We start from the raw sequence: 18,521 nt of genomic DNA on the forward strand, positions 1-18,521 counted from the left end.
TTCATACATGGTCTTACTTCACGCCACAACTTTCATGACACATAGCAGAGCTGATCTCATTCACTTACACTTCAATCAGCAGCCGTGTTTGCCTTCTCTTTAGCGCTACTCCGTATTACTACCAGGGTAGGACGAGTTTATCTCAGTCTGTGAGATTTGATTATAATACTGTATTGAATTCGCATTTGCGTCGTGCACTGCTTTATCTGTGAGTTAATGAATTGTGGATATGATGCATACACAGATTAGACCTGACACAGTATGTCAGTGCAGTGAAATTGGCTGAAAGCAAACCAGTGCTTGTCCATTAAAATGCTCGCTGTCAGCTCGTCCTTCGGAGGACAAGCCTGGTTTTTTTTCTCTCTTTTTTCCCCTCCAACATGTAGACTTATACGTAGAGAGCAGTTTTTAATAAGTCTCAACTGGTTTTATTTTAGAGCCTATACATAAGGGGGCCAACTGCTCTTTCTTATGGAAATGAAGCCCATCTGCCACCATCATTCAGCTGAATGATATCCTAGTAATGCAGCCATCTGAATTCATTAGCAGGGGGGATGTATGTGGTCCATGATACCAAAAGAAATGAATCTTTTTTTTCCTCTCCTGCTGTATATTTATATATACCTACTGTACTTCCCTCTCTTCCTATGTCTCCCGAGACTCCCAGCCATGCATAGTCATTTATTTAAGGAGCGTCATTAAGCACTAAGAAGCAAAATTGCACGTTTGCATATACAAGCTACTGAGTTTAAAACCAGATGATGCAGCTGCAAAACATGCAGTTGTTGTCAATGTAGATATGAAACATCTGATTTGTCTTAGGCATTTTTGTCATTCCGACTTTCTTCTTCTCGCTCCAGACTCCATGCACATAGAGAATATCGAGGCTGTCCAAAGGCTCCAGGATTCTCTTCATGAGGCCCTGCAGGATTTTGAGGGTTCCCAGCACCCAGAGGACCCCCGGCGGGCAGGCAAGCTGCTCATGACCCTGCCTCTGCTCCGTCAGACTGCCACCAAGGCCGTTCAGCACTTCTACAGCATCAAAATGCAGGGCAAAGTCCCCATGCACAAACTATTCCTCGAGATGCTGGAAGCCAAGGCTTGACACCCGGGCCGGGTGTTTGACGTGCAGCTGCATCACCCAATCCGAGGCGAGGGACAGCCCATTAAAAAATAAATCAATAAATAAAGGTGGTGCCAACTGACAATGGAAGGATGAAGCTTGGAGTCATTTTAACACTTTTAAACAAAACTAAACTTAAAGGTAACTAAAGGGACTTGAAATAGTTTTAAAAGGTGGGCAATTATCAGACTGATTGACAGGGGATCACGATTATGTATATAAAGATGTTGTGTACAGAAATCAGGCAGCCGAGGTCTTGTTATAACCAGAGACCCGTTGCTCTATATCACCTGAAGGTTCTGTGAATTTGTTTCTTATCTTATTTTCATCTCAAAATGGAAATGTGATAATATAAATGTCCTCAAGAACTGTACAGCCACGTAGCCACATGTTTTTATTTCCTTCTCTCACGTTTTCTCATCGCAAGCTGTTAAAGCAATAGTCTCTAACTGGTCTACATATAATATGTGTACTGTATATTGTGTGAAATTGCACTGGACATGTGGGGTTGGGGGAGGGAGAACTGTTAGACATATTCTTGTACTGACCATCGAAGACAGTGGTACTCGTTACAGTAAGATTCTCCATTTCTTCATTATATATTTACCTCGTAGAAGCTTCATCAGCTCAGTGGTTCGGTCAACTTGGTGCTTGCAGAAGGACGGTGGTTGGCTGGTGATCAGAGTTCACTGAGAGTTTGCACTGAGCAGCTATGAATAATGTGGCAATAATGAGTATTGTATCAGCTCACTCTCTCGGTCCTTTTTGCTTTTAGAGGCTAAACTTGTCCCTCGCTTCTCTTTGTCCTCATGCACATCTATTGGCAACTAAACGTACTGTGAAACCTGCACGTGATAACGATAAGCTATATTTAAGAATGAAGTTAAACACAATGAATGCAATGTAATACGCCCTTTAATGCAAACTGACACCCCTAATATGAAGACCTCAGCAACTATACAATATCATTCAGTTTGTTTCGAAAGCTTTTTGTTGACGATGGTGCGCTAGATTGTGATATTTTGTACAGGCTTTGCCTTTTCTTGTGAAACTCTGCCCACCTTTGTTTTAGTTTGTTCTCAACACAACAAGTGTCACTATATTGATAGCCCATAGCTGAATATGTCTGTAAAGTATGAACAGTATTATTTGCTATTTAATTTAACATCATCTGTGTCGATATAAAGGCTACAGTCAATTAATATTATTAATTTGTGCGTTCAAATGCTTGTCATAATGTCCCAGTTGGTTTGTTGGGAAGTCTTTTTTTCCAACTGAAGTGTCATCACGTGCTTTGATGTAGGAATGTAGGAGCTTTAAACTAAAAAAATGATGCTTTACATGACTTTTTATCAGGATAACTGATAAAGTTTTAAAAAAAGACTCTTTGTAGACACCAATTTGTGGTTGTAGCATAAGATCATATTGCAAATGAGATGAAGGAAGAAAAAAGTTTATATGCAACATGCTAAATTATACCCAAATTTATTTTTTTTTTGGTCAGGAATCATTATGATCCTTACTTTCCTCACTTTTCTTTCGTCTTAATTTCTCTTTTCATCCAAATCACAATAATGACACTTGTTTGTCTGAGAACAACCTGAAAGGCTCTCCGAGTTCATTCTTAGTGGCAACAATAGTGGAAAATTATATATCTCACTGACCACCAGATGCAGCTTTCGGATGTTTTGTAGTTTTATTGGTCTTTAGCTCATTTTTAATGAAGGTGCTAATATTCAGACAGGCACTGTGTACAAACATACTCCCATTAAGGAGTACAGACTAAGTTAATAAATCTGTATATTCCAAAAGTAATGGTAGTCTTTTGGAGCATAATATCTATCAGTGATAAACCAGTTGCCAAATTACTCAATTAGGATAAAAGTGATAGAGTTATGAACATATTATTTCCTGTCCTGATGACCTGAGCAGGTTAGATGGAACATGTTACCATATGATCAAAACAGTATACTAATAATAAATGAAACAGCTGCTCTTAGGGTTTTAGTAAGACACATATTGTCCCTCGTGAACACTTAAAGTAGTCTTTAAAGTGTCAAGTGCCATTAGCTTCTGCCCAAACAATTATAAAGCATAAAGCCAAGCTGCCAGTAACTATTGACGATTCCCACAGGAACACTCCTGATTCACTGTAATGTAATGCATAGATAATTATAACCATATACATTAGAGAATACAATTCCCACGATGCACTTCCTCACTTGTTAACCAGCTTTTCTGTCCCCGGCTGAAATGAGGGATTCATCACCTCTGTACAGTAGCAAGCCAAAGCATTATTGTCTTTTTAATACACGTTATGAAAGCTGCTGTATTAGGCAGACATGACTGCTGTTTCCACATAAATACAGATTTTAATGGTGAGCATACCCTTTCTGCTCTGTATCCACTAAACCTAACAACAAAACATGCTGGAAATCTTTTATCTTCTTTTGTTCGCTCAATAGAGGCATTGATCGATCATTAGTTCTGTGAAGTCTCACTCTGAGATAAAAACAAGTCTAAAAAGTGAAAGGATTTTTTTTTTCTTTTTCTATTTTTTTGTACTAATTTGAGGAGAGTGTTTCTGTAAATGGCTGCAATCCAGCTCGACCAAAACAGGAAAACTGACCCTCCCTCCTGATCAGAGTTCATTTACACACCTCCATGCTCTTTGAAGACTTGATAGCAGATTAATTGTTTCCCAACTTCCACCCCCCCCCCTCTCCCAAATTAATATAAGAAAATAAAAGAAAATGCTTAATTTATTTCCAGACTTCTAAAACGGTTCGACTACATCCAATTAACTCTAATTGTCTCCTAAGCTGAAATTCTCAGTAGAAATGGAGCAATTAAATTTCTGCTTTGGCTCTACCTTGGGGACGAGAGACGTTTTACTTTGGTTGATGGTGGGAAGGGTTTGTCTAAACCTTTACAAAGACGATTTCATGAGTCTCTGTAATAGTTTCATAACAGAGCGATCACTGGGCTATGCAAGGCAAATATGGCCACCCTATGTTCCTTGTGTTGTGGAGCATCAGACTGACATTTATTTGTTCTTTGTTTACATTGTGGACATGCTGTACAAATGTATTATGTGCATATTTCACTATACTACGACTGCTGTTCGTTACTATAACTATGATCCTTTGATTTGCCAATTTAGGGAGTTTTTCATGTTGGATTAGCAACAAAATTTAGAGCCCACTGAAAACCTGTATAATACAAGTCACTGTATTGAGTCAATGGGTAATTATTTAAGTAAGTCTTTGGTGAGATATTGTCTTATTTTCTGTTTTTTTTTTCTTCTGTATCTTTGTGTATCTCAATGCTGAAACACACACACACACACACTGCGTTACCATCGATTTTGCTTATCGGCACAGCAGGACATATAGTGAGTAAAGTCGTCTAGACCCTATACCTCAATTCATATTTTTTGAAAATTACACTGGGTTTGGAAGCGGGCCATGGGTTCCTCTTGGGAATCTGTGGCACAGAAATAAAGTGACATCACTGGCTGGGTATTAAAAAAATGTAGATGAACTTACGGCGGTTGGGGAACACATTCCTCGGAGGAGAAAGCTGCTTATTCGCTGTTCCATTTGCGGACTTTACCTTAACTCCGCGCACGCTGAGATGACGAGATTTACATAAAACATGGAGGAACCTCCCTGGCCGTTCTGGTCCACGGTGTATAAAGGACCCTGCTAGGTGTATGTACCACAGACATGTGATTACCCAAGAGGATTAACCCTCCCCTTCTCAAAAGCAATATGTTAGCATTTGTAATATATGAATCAAGATAAAAGGGAGCTTTGGTTCATTTTGATTATACACTTATGCTTGGGAAAGGACAGGCTAACTATGCACGCACAGTCCTGGGAAGACAAAGGGAAAATATTGGAAGTTAGAAGCAACTACAGCTGGGTTTCACTGGACAGTATTGTGTGGCATTTTCTTGTGTTTCGTTTGTTGTGTTCATGCCTACTGTATCCATGTGTAAATATATGCTTTTTTTTCTTTTTCTTCTTTTTTTTTGGAGTGAGTCAAATCTAACAGTGCACTGAATGTACAGTGACAATAAAATCACATGGTTTATGTAACAGCTGCACATGATTTTTATTGGATAGCTATGCTTAGTTTTGGTCTTCAGTGTTTTTTACTGATAATGTAAGCTTATCGTGGTTTAGGTTTATAACTTTCTTTGTTTCTTTTTTTGCAAATTGTCACCCGGCACTTTTCAGATGTCTTCTGTAACAAAGTTGCCTCTCTGGGTGCAACAGTAACATCCTTTGTTGAAGCGAGGATGCAACCACATCTACAAAATGAGCAACAATGAGGTTTGTTACACTATCACAGTATATACATTTTTATTTGCACAACCTACTAACAATATAATTGCAGCCTATGCTTAACCTGCACTAGATATAAGATGAAATTCGCATCAAACTTACACACAGATGCACACAAAATAAATAGTCCTTAGGCAAGTTGTAAAGCAATAAAACTGGTAGTTTATGTGCAGTGCCTGGAAGACCAGTTGAGTGTCTACACGTGTGTATGTGTCTATGCGCGCTTGGATATTATCAAGACGGTGTAACGGCATCCTCCTGCCCCCCGACTGTCAGTTGGTTAACTGTCTACACGCTGTCCCTTTTGACCTTGCGTTGGCTACAACGCCGGCTGAATGCACATCTGACGCACTCTCTTCCTTTGTGGTGCAATCCTGTGGAAGTCATTTCATTTACTGGGCTTTCAACTTCAGCCAATATGGGAGTCGGGGTGGGGGTGGGGTGGAGTGGAGTGGGGGTAAGTCTGTGTTTAATCAGCCTGCCACAAAGCATTCCTCTAAACAAAATCAGCTATGATGTCCAGCGAAAAGATGTCTCAACAGAAGACTGAATTAAACAGATAAATGGGCTTGTCACTTTTTCATTTTTTTATTTATTATGCTGGCATAAGCTGCACTCGCCAATCCATATTATTGCTGCAAATCATAACTGTGTATTAACTTGGTCTATACTGTATATCAGCAGACCTTTTTATGTGTAGAAGTTTTATGTGAAGGTGTTCCTCGCTGACGTTTGACTGATAAAAAAAAAAACTGCAAGCAAAGTAAAAGAAGCTACAGAAAATGTGTCTTATGAACTTGCAGATCTTCTTTTTTTCACCTATCATATAGAAGGGAATTAGGCCATGGCCCACTGTCCTTATAGTGACTTTCCATCCTGCAAACCCTGTTGTATTCACCTTAAGTCACCACAAGTTGTTAGGGCGGTCTGTACTTACCAAGGGGCACTGACAATATCGCACTGTAGTCTGTTTATCAACCAGTCTTGTTGCTTAGGTCTTTTATTAAATCTTTAATCACACTCTTAGTGCAACCGTGTACCACCGACAAATGCTTCAGCTCCACAGCTGGGCAGCCGGACTCCTTCCTTTGCCTCATGAAGATTATTCATCGACTGAGGTGAGAGTCCACTGAGAATAGGCTGTAAAGTGTCAGTCACAGTTACGTACTCAGAGCGGTGTTGTCTTAGACAATGTAACTGGGTGAAAGTGAGTGAAGGAGATAGGAAACCATCAATATGCTCCCTGTGTAAATTGAAGAAGGTCATGATTTATGGCTCCTGGCTACATTGTACATACATGCTGAATCTACTCTTTTTTATCCACCCCCCGCTCACTCGCCTGGCTCAAGGACAGGTAAGGGTGCCTTTCTCTGCAGCTCATCCCCAACACCATGCAGTCTGTGGCACTTTGTGATGGACAGCCCTGAGGAAGGCCGGTGCTTTTCAAAATGAGTTGAGCGCCATCTATGGGTAGCCACAGTAACTGATTGACATGAAGGAAAGACGAGAGTGTAGACAGAAAGAATTAGATGCACATTATACAAGTGCACTGTACTACCTGTGTTACTCCACCTGTTCTTTGGATTTTTCATCGCCTCATCAGTCACATCTGTCTCGCAGTCTCCTTTTACTTAAGGACTCAGACAGAGAGGGGGACAGCTGTGGGTTTTCTAAGGCCTCGCAACAGCTGCAAGCCCCGCATGGCACTGCATCTGTTCAATTCTCACGGCCTCTATCTCTGCTAAAGCAAGTTACAATTCATAATGTGGTTCTCGCTGGTCTTACCCTATTAACCAGTGAGCAGATGGAAATTATATGGTAGGGTGTTAGGCCTGAAAATGGACCTGTAAGCGTCATGCTGTCTCAAGTACATGCAGCTTAAAATGGGACAATTTAAATAAGGCCACATGAGAGAAATCAGGACTTGGCTGTGAATTCATTCCATGAGCCACAATGAATATCGTGATGTCTTCTCTGAATCTTCTCTGAAGTTTATTATTTATTTGGATGATTTATTATGTCTGGGTGCCTTTGACGTTGTTGCTTTGCCTTTGGGGAGAGCCAGATGTAACAAATGGAGCTCTCATTAGCATTTGACCTCCACATTATGCTTTGTTTACCTGCTGCTCCTCACCTCTATATCTCCTCAGACAAAATCAGGGCTTTCACAGAAGCCTCTAACTGTAACACAGTTTTGTTACTGGGCGGTAAAGGTAAGCACCACATTTGCATTGCAAGATTTCTCAAGCAGCTTGAGTGCGCAGAAACAAGGGGGTGAAAAAAATTCTCCACTCCCTGGGGACGTAGCCACTCCCAGGTACCGTCATCTAGGATCTGGAGTTCTGACAGCCGTTTAAATCCCAAGAGATGGTGGAAAGAAATAAAGTTACTGTAAAGAGTCACCAGCACAGTCTGTTTTCTGAGTAGAAGAGAGGGCTGTTGTGCTCAGAGTGGAAGTTGTTCACTAATTGCTCATGGGTCGTACGTTTCTGATGTAAGATGGAATTTAGCAGTTTATGCTTGTGCACATGTTGATCTTGGCCAGCCAATAAATATTACAACATCTGTGATTTAAAAAAAAGTTTGGTTCAGGTTCTCTAATTTTTAGGGGACAAGTGAAAGGAAAGAGCACCCACACATAACTCCAACACCGATTAAGCAGATCCTCAATCAGTGTTTAATCACTGTTGATATATTTTAGATGCATGAAATGATGCGTCACACAAGATAACCTGGTTGGTATTAATAAGCACATATAGAAAATGCAAAGATATTTATAACAGAATCTGAGTGATTTAGGAGAGCTCCCCACACTCAACATGAGCTGGTACAACAACCATCTCCATGCAAACTGCAGCCACTGCCCTGCTTCTTAAAGGAGGCTTATTAGTAATTATTTCATAAACTGTAAAATCTCATTTGTCATCCAAAGATTAGAATGTTTCAGCTGCAAAGGTGTTTTTGTTTCTTTGTTTTGTTTTTGTACTGAAAGAACAAAGTGCAGGGCAGATTAATATGAATATGCCATTCACACAAGCAATGTTAAGTACATTATGGCTACACTACCATGGCCTCCATAAATGTAACACATCTACATTACAAGCATCGACAACATCCTACTTTCCATATGAAAAGTTGAAGGGCAAACGGAAAGATCTTTTTCAAACTTTAACATTCTATTTCCTTTTCTACATCGTAGTCCCTTGCAGGTTCTTATCTATAGCAGATGCTATGATTTTACCATGTTGGCCAGCAACCGCCTAACAAACTGGCTAAAATGACCTGTTTTTAGCATTATTTCCCCGCAGCACCTAATAATAGCATCCTAGCATTTTCTGTCACCGCTGTAACATCTCATTTATATCCACAAAACTTCAGTTAGCCATGATATATTCTGATACAATCATTTTAGCTGGCAACCACTTAGCAACATGACTTGTTTTTAGCATTTATGCACCCAGAACACCTTATAAGAATTTTGAATTTTGTGGGGGGGGGGCATATTTTTACTTTTCTCAAGGTTTACGTGTTTCAAAATGGACACAAAATGCCTGCTTAGTTGGTGATAATGGTCTCCATGTGTTGAGAGCATAATTACAGCATGATATTTTTTATATTTATAAAATTCTCAGCAAATTATTCTGTGGAGGTGTCATGTTTAACATTTATATAGCATAAATATACCAGAAAAGGGAATGCACTTGATAAAAGCTAATATCAAATCAAATGACAAAAAAAAAACAACATAAATTATCATCCATCTGAGAAACGTCTCTGAGAAAAACATTATAATTGCAATTATATGCTCTGTGAATTATTAACGTCTCCTCGTTTCATAAGGAAGCAGGTCATGCATGTTGCCTGTATTAAAAAGAATCTTAGCAACAAGTAATGGTAAATATCCACGCATTACACACAGTCTCACATACACATTCTATTACCAGACCGGGGGGTGTGGCAGGTAGCTGTCTGCACTGTGGTTAATTGTGCAGCGGGAACCGGTTCTCTAATTTATTTCTCGCCTGTCCATACAAGAGTGATCATGAAACCCCATTCATTTCACAGAACACAATTTTCATATTTAATGAGCATGACTCCAATACAATTACAGTAATTAGTCAAATCTCACTCACGGCCAATGGAGCTCGCCACCATTATTAGTGGATCTTATTAATGATGTTGCACATGCGGTGCTCATAGGGTAATTGAGGGCATGTGTGGGTATGGGAACAGGGGTACGGAAGATTGGAAAGCAACGCCGCTCTCATCCTGCTTTTTGTCTTTACTGGGCCTAAAGTTAAATGGAGGTCTGCTTGATATTAACTGTGAGCTGCTTAAACATGGCAGCCAGAAAGTTGACTTGTTGTCAGTTAATGTTAAAGTAACGTATGTTGAATTCTACATGCATTTAGTGTGCTTCTATAAAACTGCTCCAAGAGAAGAAATCCAGATCAGCTTGTTGCTCCTCTTGTCTTATATTCTATCATCAGGACAGTTCAGAGCATTACTGCTATGCACAAGATCCCAGGGGATCACAACAAAAAAGAAACAAAGGTGGAAATTGGAGGAAGAAGCCCATTTGCTGTGAGTGATGATACCGCAGTGTCTGACATTTTGGAGGTTTGCAGAGCTTCTCTTTCTAGACTGATCCTGCAACAATCACATGCTCTGCAGCAAGTGACACCCCATGCGCAGCGTGGGGCCATTTTACTTTGCAGGTATGTGCAATTCCAGTGAAAGCATTTTCTAATGAGGAGTTATATTCAGAGATTTGACAGATGTCAAACTTTTCAAAGTCTTTTACGAGGGAAGCTGCTGTTTCATGCTCTCTGGGTTGATGTTTCAAAGCAGGCGATCATTTTAATCAAAGAGAAGTGAGTTAAATGGCCTCTTATCCAATTAAGGGCAGTGTCACCGCTAAGTTAATGAGTGTGACGCTGTAACAGAAAAGCCTACATTAACACAGCATAATTAGCGGAACATGGTGGAATTAGACGGCAGCAATGACAGTGCTTTGGTGTTTTTATAATTAAACACCGGAAAAGACAACAATTAAGCCAAATCTTAAACCCTCCCAATCCCATTCAAGCCAGAAAGGACATGTTTTGTTTGGGGAAAGCTCTAGAGATGAGGCCGGCTGCCACCGCCGCGTGAAGTCTGAATTACGGTTCAAAGGCAGGAGCTGAAAGTGGGGGAGGTCATGGCAACAATGCGTGGGATTATAGTTTGTTATATACAATTTGTTAAAGAGGACAGACCAGTGTCTGTTGTAAATTTCACAATTTTGTTTCTGCACGTTGTTTCTGCATGAAACTTTGGATGCTGATTTTTGATTTTGATTTATTTATTTTGTCTTTTTCACTGGAATAAAGTTTCAGTGCAGATTAATGTTCCATATGGCGAGATACTGTTGTGGCACAACAACAAACAACCAGAGGACCTACATCTATTTTAGTTAAACCCAAGATAAAACTCCATGAGACATTAATACTCATTAGAAGTCAGACAGGCCATTGCGTAACCAAAAACTCAGTCGCTGCTGTTCATATTGTAAATATCAGCACCAGTACATTGTTGGCTGTGGCTTAGGAGGTCCACTACGACATCTATTAATCATATGGTTGGGGTTTCGATCCCTGGGTACTCCAGTCTGCATGCCAAAGTGTACTTGGGCAAGATGATGAACCTTGAGTTGCTTCTGAATTTTAGATAGATAAGACCTGGAAATAGGAAAAAGTCCTGGTGTGAATGAGGCATGTTGTATAGCATGCTTTGAAAGCTCGAGTAGAAGGTAACAGTTTGAAATATGGCCAAAGACTAAGGGTGTAATCCCCCTGTAATTAAATGAAATATTGGCACATTTTATTTGATTTTACAACATAATTGTATTTATATAAAAATACATTAGGTAGGTACACTTGTTACGTGGGTAACAAGCCAGGCAATAAAGAAATAATTATACTATGAATTAAGTTTAAGTAATATGTAAGTAAGAGCTACATTTTTCCCTGGCAATTTACTGGAAAAACAAACAATATTTTAAAATCTTACATCACAAATACACCATATTATGGTGTGCCATAGCCTTACCTCCAGTTATTTTACAGGAAAGGAGACACCAGTTATATTGAGTGTAATTTTAGGTACAGCGTAACAAATTTCCTAGTAATTTAGTTGAAAAACAAACAATATTTCCCCATCTTACATTGTAAGTACACTGTACTTTTTGGACAACGGGTTATATTATGGAGTGGGTTAAGCTTGCCTTTTTACAATTTTCATAATATTTCATCATATGGCCCTCGCCCCCGAAAGTAAAGCATGCTTACAGTATAAGATGAGGAAATATTATCTGTCTTTCCACTTATTTACCAGGAAATTATGCAGTACTTAAAATTACAGATGCAGTTCTTAACATTAGTATTACTACTATTTATTTGTTTCGTGTAACAACCCGACTTGTTACCCCCATATTCTAGTGTGCCTAGCTTTAAGTATTTGTCTGTAAATATAATTACATTGTAATTATGCGACAATGTATTTACCTGAATATGTAAACAGAGAAAGCAGTCTTGGCCGAAGCAATTGTCTTGTTTAATAACACACAGGGTGCAAAATGTAGCCACCACCCAGAGAGTGAAATAACAGCCTTATGCAGAGTCATTAAGAGACGATAAGTCTGATTTAGATCGTTCCCAGACACCAGAGAGAATGTTCCTATTGATCGATTGCACATTTCAAATAAAATACATTAGTACTCCATGTTTTTACAGGGGAATCACAGCCTTAGTCATGGGTTGTATTATAAAGTGTTAACAAGTACCAAAGCGCTATATAAGAACCAGTCCATCAAGTGTGCTGAAAGTGATTGGTTTGTGGAATTCTTTTTCAAGACTCAGCATCAGCTTCAACACGGTTGTTAGGCCCACTGTGAACAAACCAATTATTGCCTCTGCAGCATACTGAGGGTCAGGCCTTATTAGTGATGTGCTAATGTGACATTAATTGCTTTTACCTTTTCACTCCATTAAGATGCTGCTATCTCTTTCAGGAGCCTGGCCAGATGGTTTATCGGCCCTGCTCTGGCAGCAATGCTGCTAATGGACTGGAGTGTGGAGTAAAACAGCAACAGACCTCACCAATAAAATCTTGTAACTAAATAACACATTTGTAGATGCAAAACCCCTGCCTTATTGTGAAAAATAAGAATGGCTGAATTTCATCACCTTCGCTCAAATATTGACCTGGGAAGAAAAGACATCCCCACACCTCCAGCCTCAGATGAAAAACATTTTTTCAGTTTAGAGTACTTTTAAGGTTTTGTTGCAAGCAGTGGCAAGTCTTCATTTAAAGTATTGGCATGCATTGACTATATGCTGAACATGAGGCTGCTGCATTGAGTTGTAAAGCCAAGACCAGGGTCAAATGCTAAATAAGAGGAAATTGGCACAAGAAACACCCTGGGGAAGCGTCTTCCTCTGTGTCCTTATTCTCTTCTTCCCTTCTCTGTCCTTACTCTCCCACGTACACCCTTCCTCCATCCAACCTCTCCACCTCCTCGCTACCCTGATGCCAAACCCATGACCTAGGCCAAGATCGATAGCACAGTTTAAAGAGGATGGACTGTGTAAACAGAGACAATAGATCCTGCCAACGAGGGTGCCTTGACCACTGATGGCCTCTGACTAGTGCAGTAGCATTTGATCAAGTCTAGCATTGATGGCTGTCGTCTGTACTTTCAGGACAGATTTTAGATCTTCTCAGTGGGACATCAGGATCATGAAATATGCAGATATTTGAGTGGTCGATTGGTAGATTACTTCCTGCTACCGCTGAGGATGAACAAGGGATCAAATAAAAATACTGATGTCTCCTCAGGTTCAGATTCTCAGCCATGTAGATTTATTGTCTTTCTGTTAGATTGAACAACATTAGACTTAATAACAGATCTGAGCCCTTTAGAGGAACTATTCATCTTTTTGTACAATTTTAACCCAGAGTGTAATTAAATATCTAGGAAATAATGTGTGTGTGTGTGGGTGGGTGCGTTATGTGAGCCGATAAACCTCCAGTGGGGGTCTGCTAAGCCACACAAACTTTATTATTTCAATTATGAATTCACACAGCCTCCTTTACTATCTGAGGATATAAGCTAAAGCTAAGTGCCCCGATATGTTGATTGAATGGCTGAAAACTTGGTGCAATCCATTCTGGCTGCATAAGTGTGAGCAAGATTTATATGTTTTTTAAATGTAAAAAGCAACCATTCCTGCACTTTTATACAGACCACATTAGCAGATAGCATCTTGTCATTTAAGCACATATTTCTTTAGTGAAAACAAAGACATTACTCACCCACATTTATACAGAATGCATATCAAGCATAGCACTTTGTAAATGCACAATGTGCTAGTCATAATTCTGCTTATCTCACATGTGTGGCAGGTCACATTTTAGTATATAAACCAGCCCATTACTGCCTCTGTAAGTTATATGCAACAACGCATTCTTGCAGGACCTGGAAGCAGCCAGCTGCTTGTATTAATCAAACAGCCCACTTCCCTTTTTGACACAAAGCAAATAGTCATAAATGCTCTTATCAGCCTTTCTAATAGTGTGAGCGTTACAATCAGATTCATGGTGGCATAAACTATTGCATTTCACCTTTATCATATCCAACAATCACTTCTTTTTCACCGGTATCGTTTATAACAGGCGGACAGCTTGTTGCTTAATGAAATTCAAAGCACTCTATCGGCTTGAGGGATCTCACACTCCATTTACTTATATTTACATATATTTTGTTTTTCCAGCACAGGCAAACAGTTATGATGAATGTCTGGCTGCGGTACTGCTGGGACATGTGGCTCCCTGCAAATGATCTGTGATCAGGCAACTGTAATGCTTTACAGTAAAGTGTGGGGAGGTTCCCCTTGTATTGCAATGCAAAAATAAAGACTTCTGTCTTTAAACCAGTGGGCTGATGATGGAAAATATACGCTTAATATGGATGCAAAATCAGGTTTTAATCACTTTGAATTATTTAAGCAAATAGATTAAAAGTAAATTACATGAACAAATGTAAGCAGCAGCTAGAAACTCAGACGTCAGTGAACAGTTTATCAAACAGGTCTATGTTCCAGTGAAACTAACTACCGGACATTCTTCTAAATGTAACGTGGTGGTGATGGTGGTGGTGGGGGCTTCGTCAGACCTCTGCTTTGTATACTCCCCGCATAATTTGGAGGACTTTGATTAATCAATTAATATTCTCTTCTCAAGGTCTTCTTATAAAGCTCATCATTAATAAAAAACCAGACATTCAATTAGCAGCCAAATCTTGATTGCCAATTTTGTCATAACAGTCTCCCTTTGTATGCCTTTTTCCCCCCTTTCTTCATAGTTGGGAGTGTGGCGTGGGTAGGAAGAATTAACTAATTTCATTAATCTAATTGTCATCGCTTTCAACCATCCCACTAATAAGTACAAATTAATATGATTAATCAATTTGACGACGTAAACTCATTCAATTACACTTTTTCAAAGGCAAGTGGGTGTGTTGGGGTGATAGGGAGGAGCAAGGTGCTGAAGGGAGGAGGGCGTCTGAGCAGCTTGCTCTGTGAGGAGCCCAGCCCATAAAATTGGAGTCAAGACAATTAGTCATTCTGAATGATAAATAAAAGGTGATAAAATGTCGTGGGCAGGCATCCCACCAACGACAGATCTGATTTAATGAAACATGTTGCTTTCCCTCAGAGAACTAACAGACTATTGGTGCTTTTAGGACTGTAAACCAGCCTGTCTCCTTTTTTTTTTTTGGGAGGACCGCTGTTCTGCGGTAGCTTTGATGGCTGCAGCTCTGGAGGGGGAGGCACAGTCTGTAAACATAAAAGTATCAGAGATTATAGTGGGTGGAAAATAACAGATTCAGACTTTGTGCTTCTAACTTTAACTGCTGTATATGTGGTAACTAATGATGCTGTTATAATGCCTTGTTAATTAGTATAAGTCAGGATTACTGTAAAAATTGCCATTACTGTATACTAAAGTCAGGCCAACACATTATTATCTGCTGATATTAGCCTATCACAACTATATAAGCATTTGCAGATGCAATAAAAAAATAGTCTTGGCACTGATAAACATGAAGCAATATTTCTGAATTAAATGCAATTGAAATGTTTAAATTTAAAGGTTTACTTATTCACATAATTAATCATTAAGGAAAATGTATCAGGAAAATGGTAAAGACTGCATGTACAACTGCCAATCAAGTAACCTGCATTTGGCCAGATTCAGTATTTTACATTGTTATGGGAACAGACAGTCACACTGTTTTGTGAAATCCAAAAACACTTCATAACATCCCAAAGGTCAGTGTAAGCCCCCCCCCCCCCCCCCCCCAAAAAACCCCACTATATAGTGTATATTTTCTTCTTTACTTCCACACTGTAAAAGCAACAGAAGATTGCACAAAACCATATTATCTGATGTTTAATTTAACATTTTCACAAGAAAAAAAACTATCTTCTAACCATTAATACCATAATGACAGTGGGACAATGGGACAGTGGACAACTGGAATTCATCAAACACGGTTTCATTATTTACACCAGGAAGGTCAAACTCACTTTACATCATGGGCCACGTGCAACCTATTTGATCTTAAGTGGGCCAGACCAATGAAACTTCCCTTTCTGTCACTCTACAGACATTCAACTCCCTGAGATAACTTAATATAAGAATAAGAAGTACAATTTCGATGGTACATTTTAGTTTTTCTACAAGATCTCTAAGTTGTAAATGAAAGAAATTTGGAAGCACAAATAAATAAATGTGTATAAAATTACAGAAAACATTCTTTGCAAAACAAAACAAAACAGATTTCAACAGTAAATAGTGAAAAAGCAGGAACCTTTTTGTCATTTATTTGTTTATATCAGGGCTGTCAAACTATTCATCCGGGTCCCATAATTGGCCCACAAAAAACTCCAATAAGACCCACGTACTGCTTTGGAAAATGTAAAGGAAGGCATAGACTTTTGATTTTTTTTTACTGTATTTTCATGAGCTCTACAGCCCATTCATACTACACCACAGTATCTAAGTAATAGACAAACATTTAAATAACTATCTACAATAGAATTTAAGTTTTATGGTGAGTCCTCTGTAAAAAGAAAACAAAATGAATCAAGAAAATAAACAAATTGCAGAAACTTTCTTTAACAATTACAGGACAGTCTGCTCAATGAGCTACCAGAAAATTTGACTGTAATTTTCTAAGCCCAAATAGTTATGCTGACAGATTTCTTCCATTAAGTCCAGCAGCATTTCTTTATCATGTAGAAAAACTGAGACATGCTGCTCAAATTACACTTATTATTTCTTTTACTAAGACATGTGAAGGATTCAGCATGTAGTTAAACTTCTTAAGAGTTTGACACCCTTGGTATATTTATTACTTAATTACTTTAGTGTCATATGAATGGACATGGGTCAGCTGTAAAGGTTAAAATTCTGACCTTTACCTCACAAAAACATGGCCATGCGCTTACAAAGCAAATCAGAGAACTACATGCTTACACTACAAGGTCAGTGATGTACATGATTTACCCTTTTATTCTGTTCTTTAATAGTCCTAATTTAAATGAGGATATTAATAAAGATTTAGATAGTGTGAGCTTTGACAGACTGTTGAGTCCAGAGTCTGTTAACTTGCTGCTGGGATCTGACTTGTATATTTCGGATCTTCCGTGCCGAGGGAAAGATGTGCTGGCACAGCGGTTTAGGTGATGCCCTTTAATGCACTCTATCTTATCAGTCCACAGCATCGCTCCTATTCAAACCAGTGTTTGATTGAGCAGTGTGATGTTGTTTGGGCCTTACATGGGGAATAGTTTATAGAGGCACCGTCTCTAATTTGTGAATTGAGGTATTATAGAGGAGACAATTAGACAGAGGTTCGATCGGCATATCGAGGCTCGGATGCTGACAGTCAAGAGAAGGCTTTCAAATGTCATACCAATTAATCTATCCAGCCATCAAACAATATTCTGGAAACAAAGTCAGGGGGGGCGATCAATCCACATCACTTTTCTCCTCACCGGGTTATGGGAAAATTGATTTGTCAAACAAAGCATTTTGGAAGCAGTGCATGGACTTGTTTGGGATCCATTAGCCTCCATTGAGCATTTTGTTTAACATAGGATTTTCATCTCAGAGAAAATGCCGTGTCCTCAATACTGTGAGCTACAACTTTACGATTTCTGATTTCTTTGTTCTTGCTTAGAAAGCTTTCTAAACTGCTGATGAAGATCGAAAAGGGGCTAACTTCTTCACTGGTGTTTTTCTTTACATGTCTAAAAGTCGATAAATATTTAAATGTTATAGTTTCAACCCAGCTTTCAACGCACCATAAAAATATATATGACAATAAGCGTCAAACGTTTCTCCTATCCAAAAGCATTGGTCCCTAGTGTCACCATTATTGTGTACTGTGGGGTTATTCTGCCATCCAATACAGTGTGGCTGCCCTAAGCTCTATCATGAATCCTCTGTGCGGTGTATTGTCCTAAGACAGAACTGTATCACATTGTGCCCGTCATGCTGTTTTAGAGGGGAGAGAACTTCCTCTATGGGATTTCTCCCACCCCCATCCCCTGATAATGTATCTCTCCCTAAAGGCTAGGCCTCCGTGACCTTGTCTTATTCATCGAGGGCGTCTTAAGTGAAAGAACTGAATCCTGAATGGGCCATTTCCCCTCTTTTAACACCCCTTGAATGTCATCAGTGAAATATGAAGTCATTAGGCGATATTAAAACACTGCTGACAAACTAATTAACGGGAGACATTAAACAGGACCAGCTTGATTAATCCGCTTTAACGATTATTTTTAAGTGGTTCTGGTCAAAATTAATACAGATTTACTGGTGATCTTAAGAAAAAAACACTCTTATGTGTATCAGACCTCAAGGGCAACCTAAAGTCACTGGTCCTTTACCCACCACAGATCTCATCCTGTACGCTGCTAAACCCACTTCAAACA

The 18,521-nt window shown here is 39.2% G+C and overlaps 1 protein-coding gene across 2 annotated transcripts in view; it reads left to right on the top strand.

The window, feature by feature from the left end:
• LOC308396991 (steroid hormone receptor ERR2-like) overlaps positions 1–5,204 on the top strand; it is a 43,973-nt gene extending 38,769 nt beyond the window's left edge. For both annotated transcript variants that reach the window (XM_080882669.1, XM_080882668.1), the window contains exon 7: positions 861–5,204. In XM_080882669.1, coding sequence (XP_080738795.1) covers positions 861–1,105 — 245 coding nt within the window. In that variant the 3' untranslated portion in view covers positions 1,106–5,204. The remainder of the gene's footprint in view (positions 1–860) is intronic.
• Positions 5,205–18,521: the final 13,317 nt, after the last annotated feature.

Source organism: Rhamphochromis sp. 'chilingali' (assembly GCF_963969265.1).
Source record: "Rhamphochromis sp. 'chilingali' genome assembly, chromosome: 5".
NCBI lineage: Eukaryota > Metazoa > Chordata > Actinopteri > Cichliformes > Cichlidae > Rhamphochromis > Rhamphochromis sp. 'chilingali'.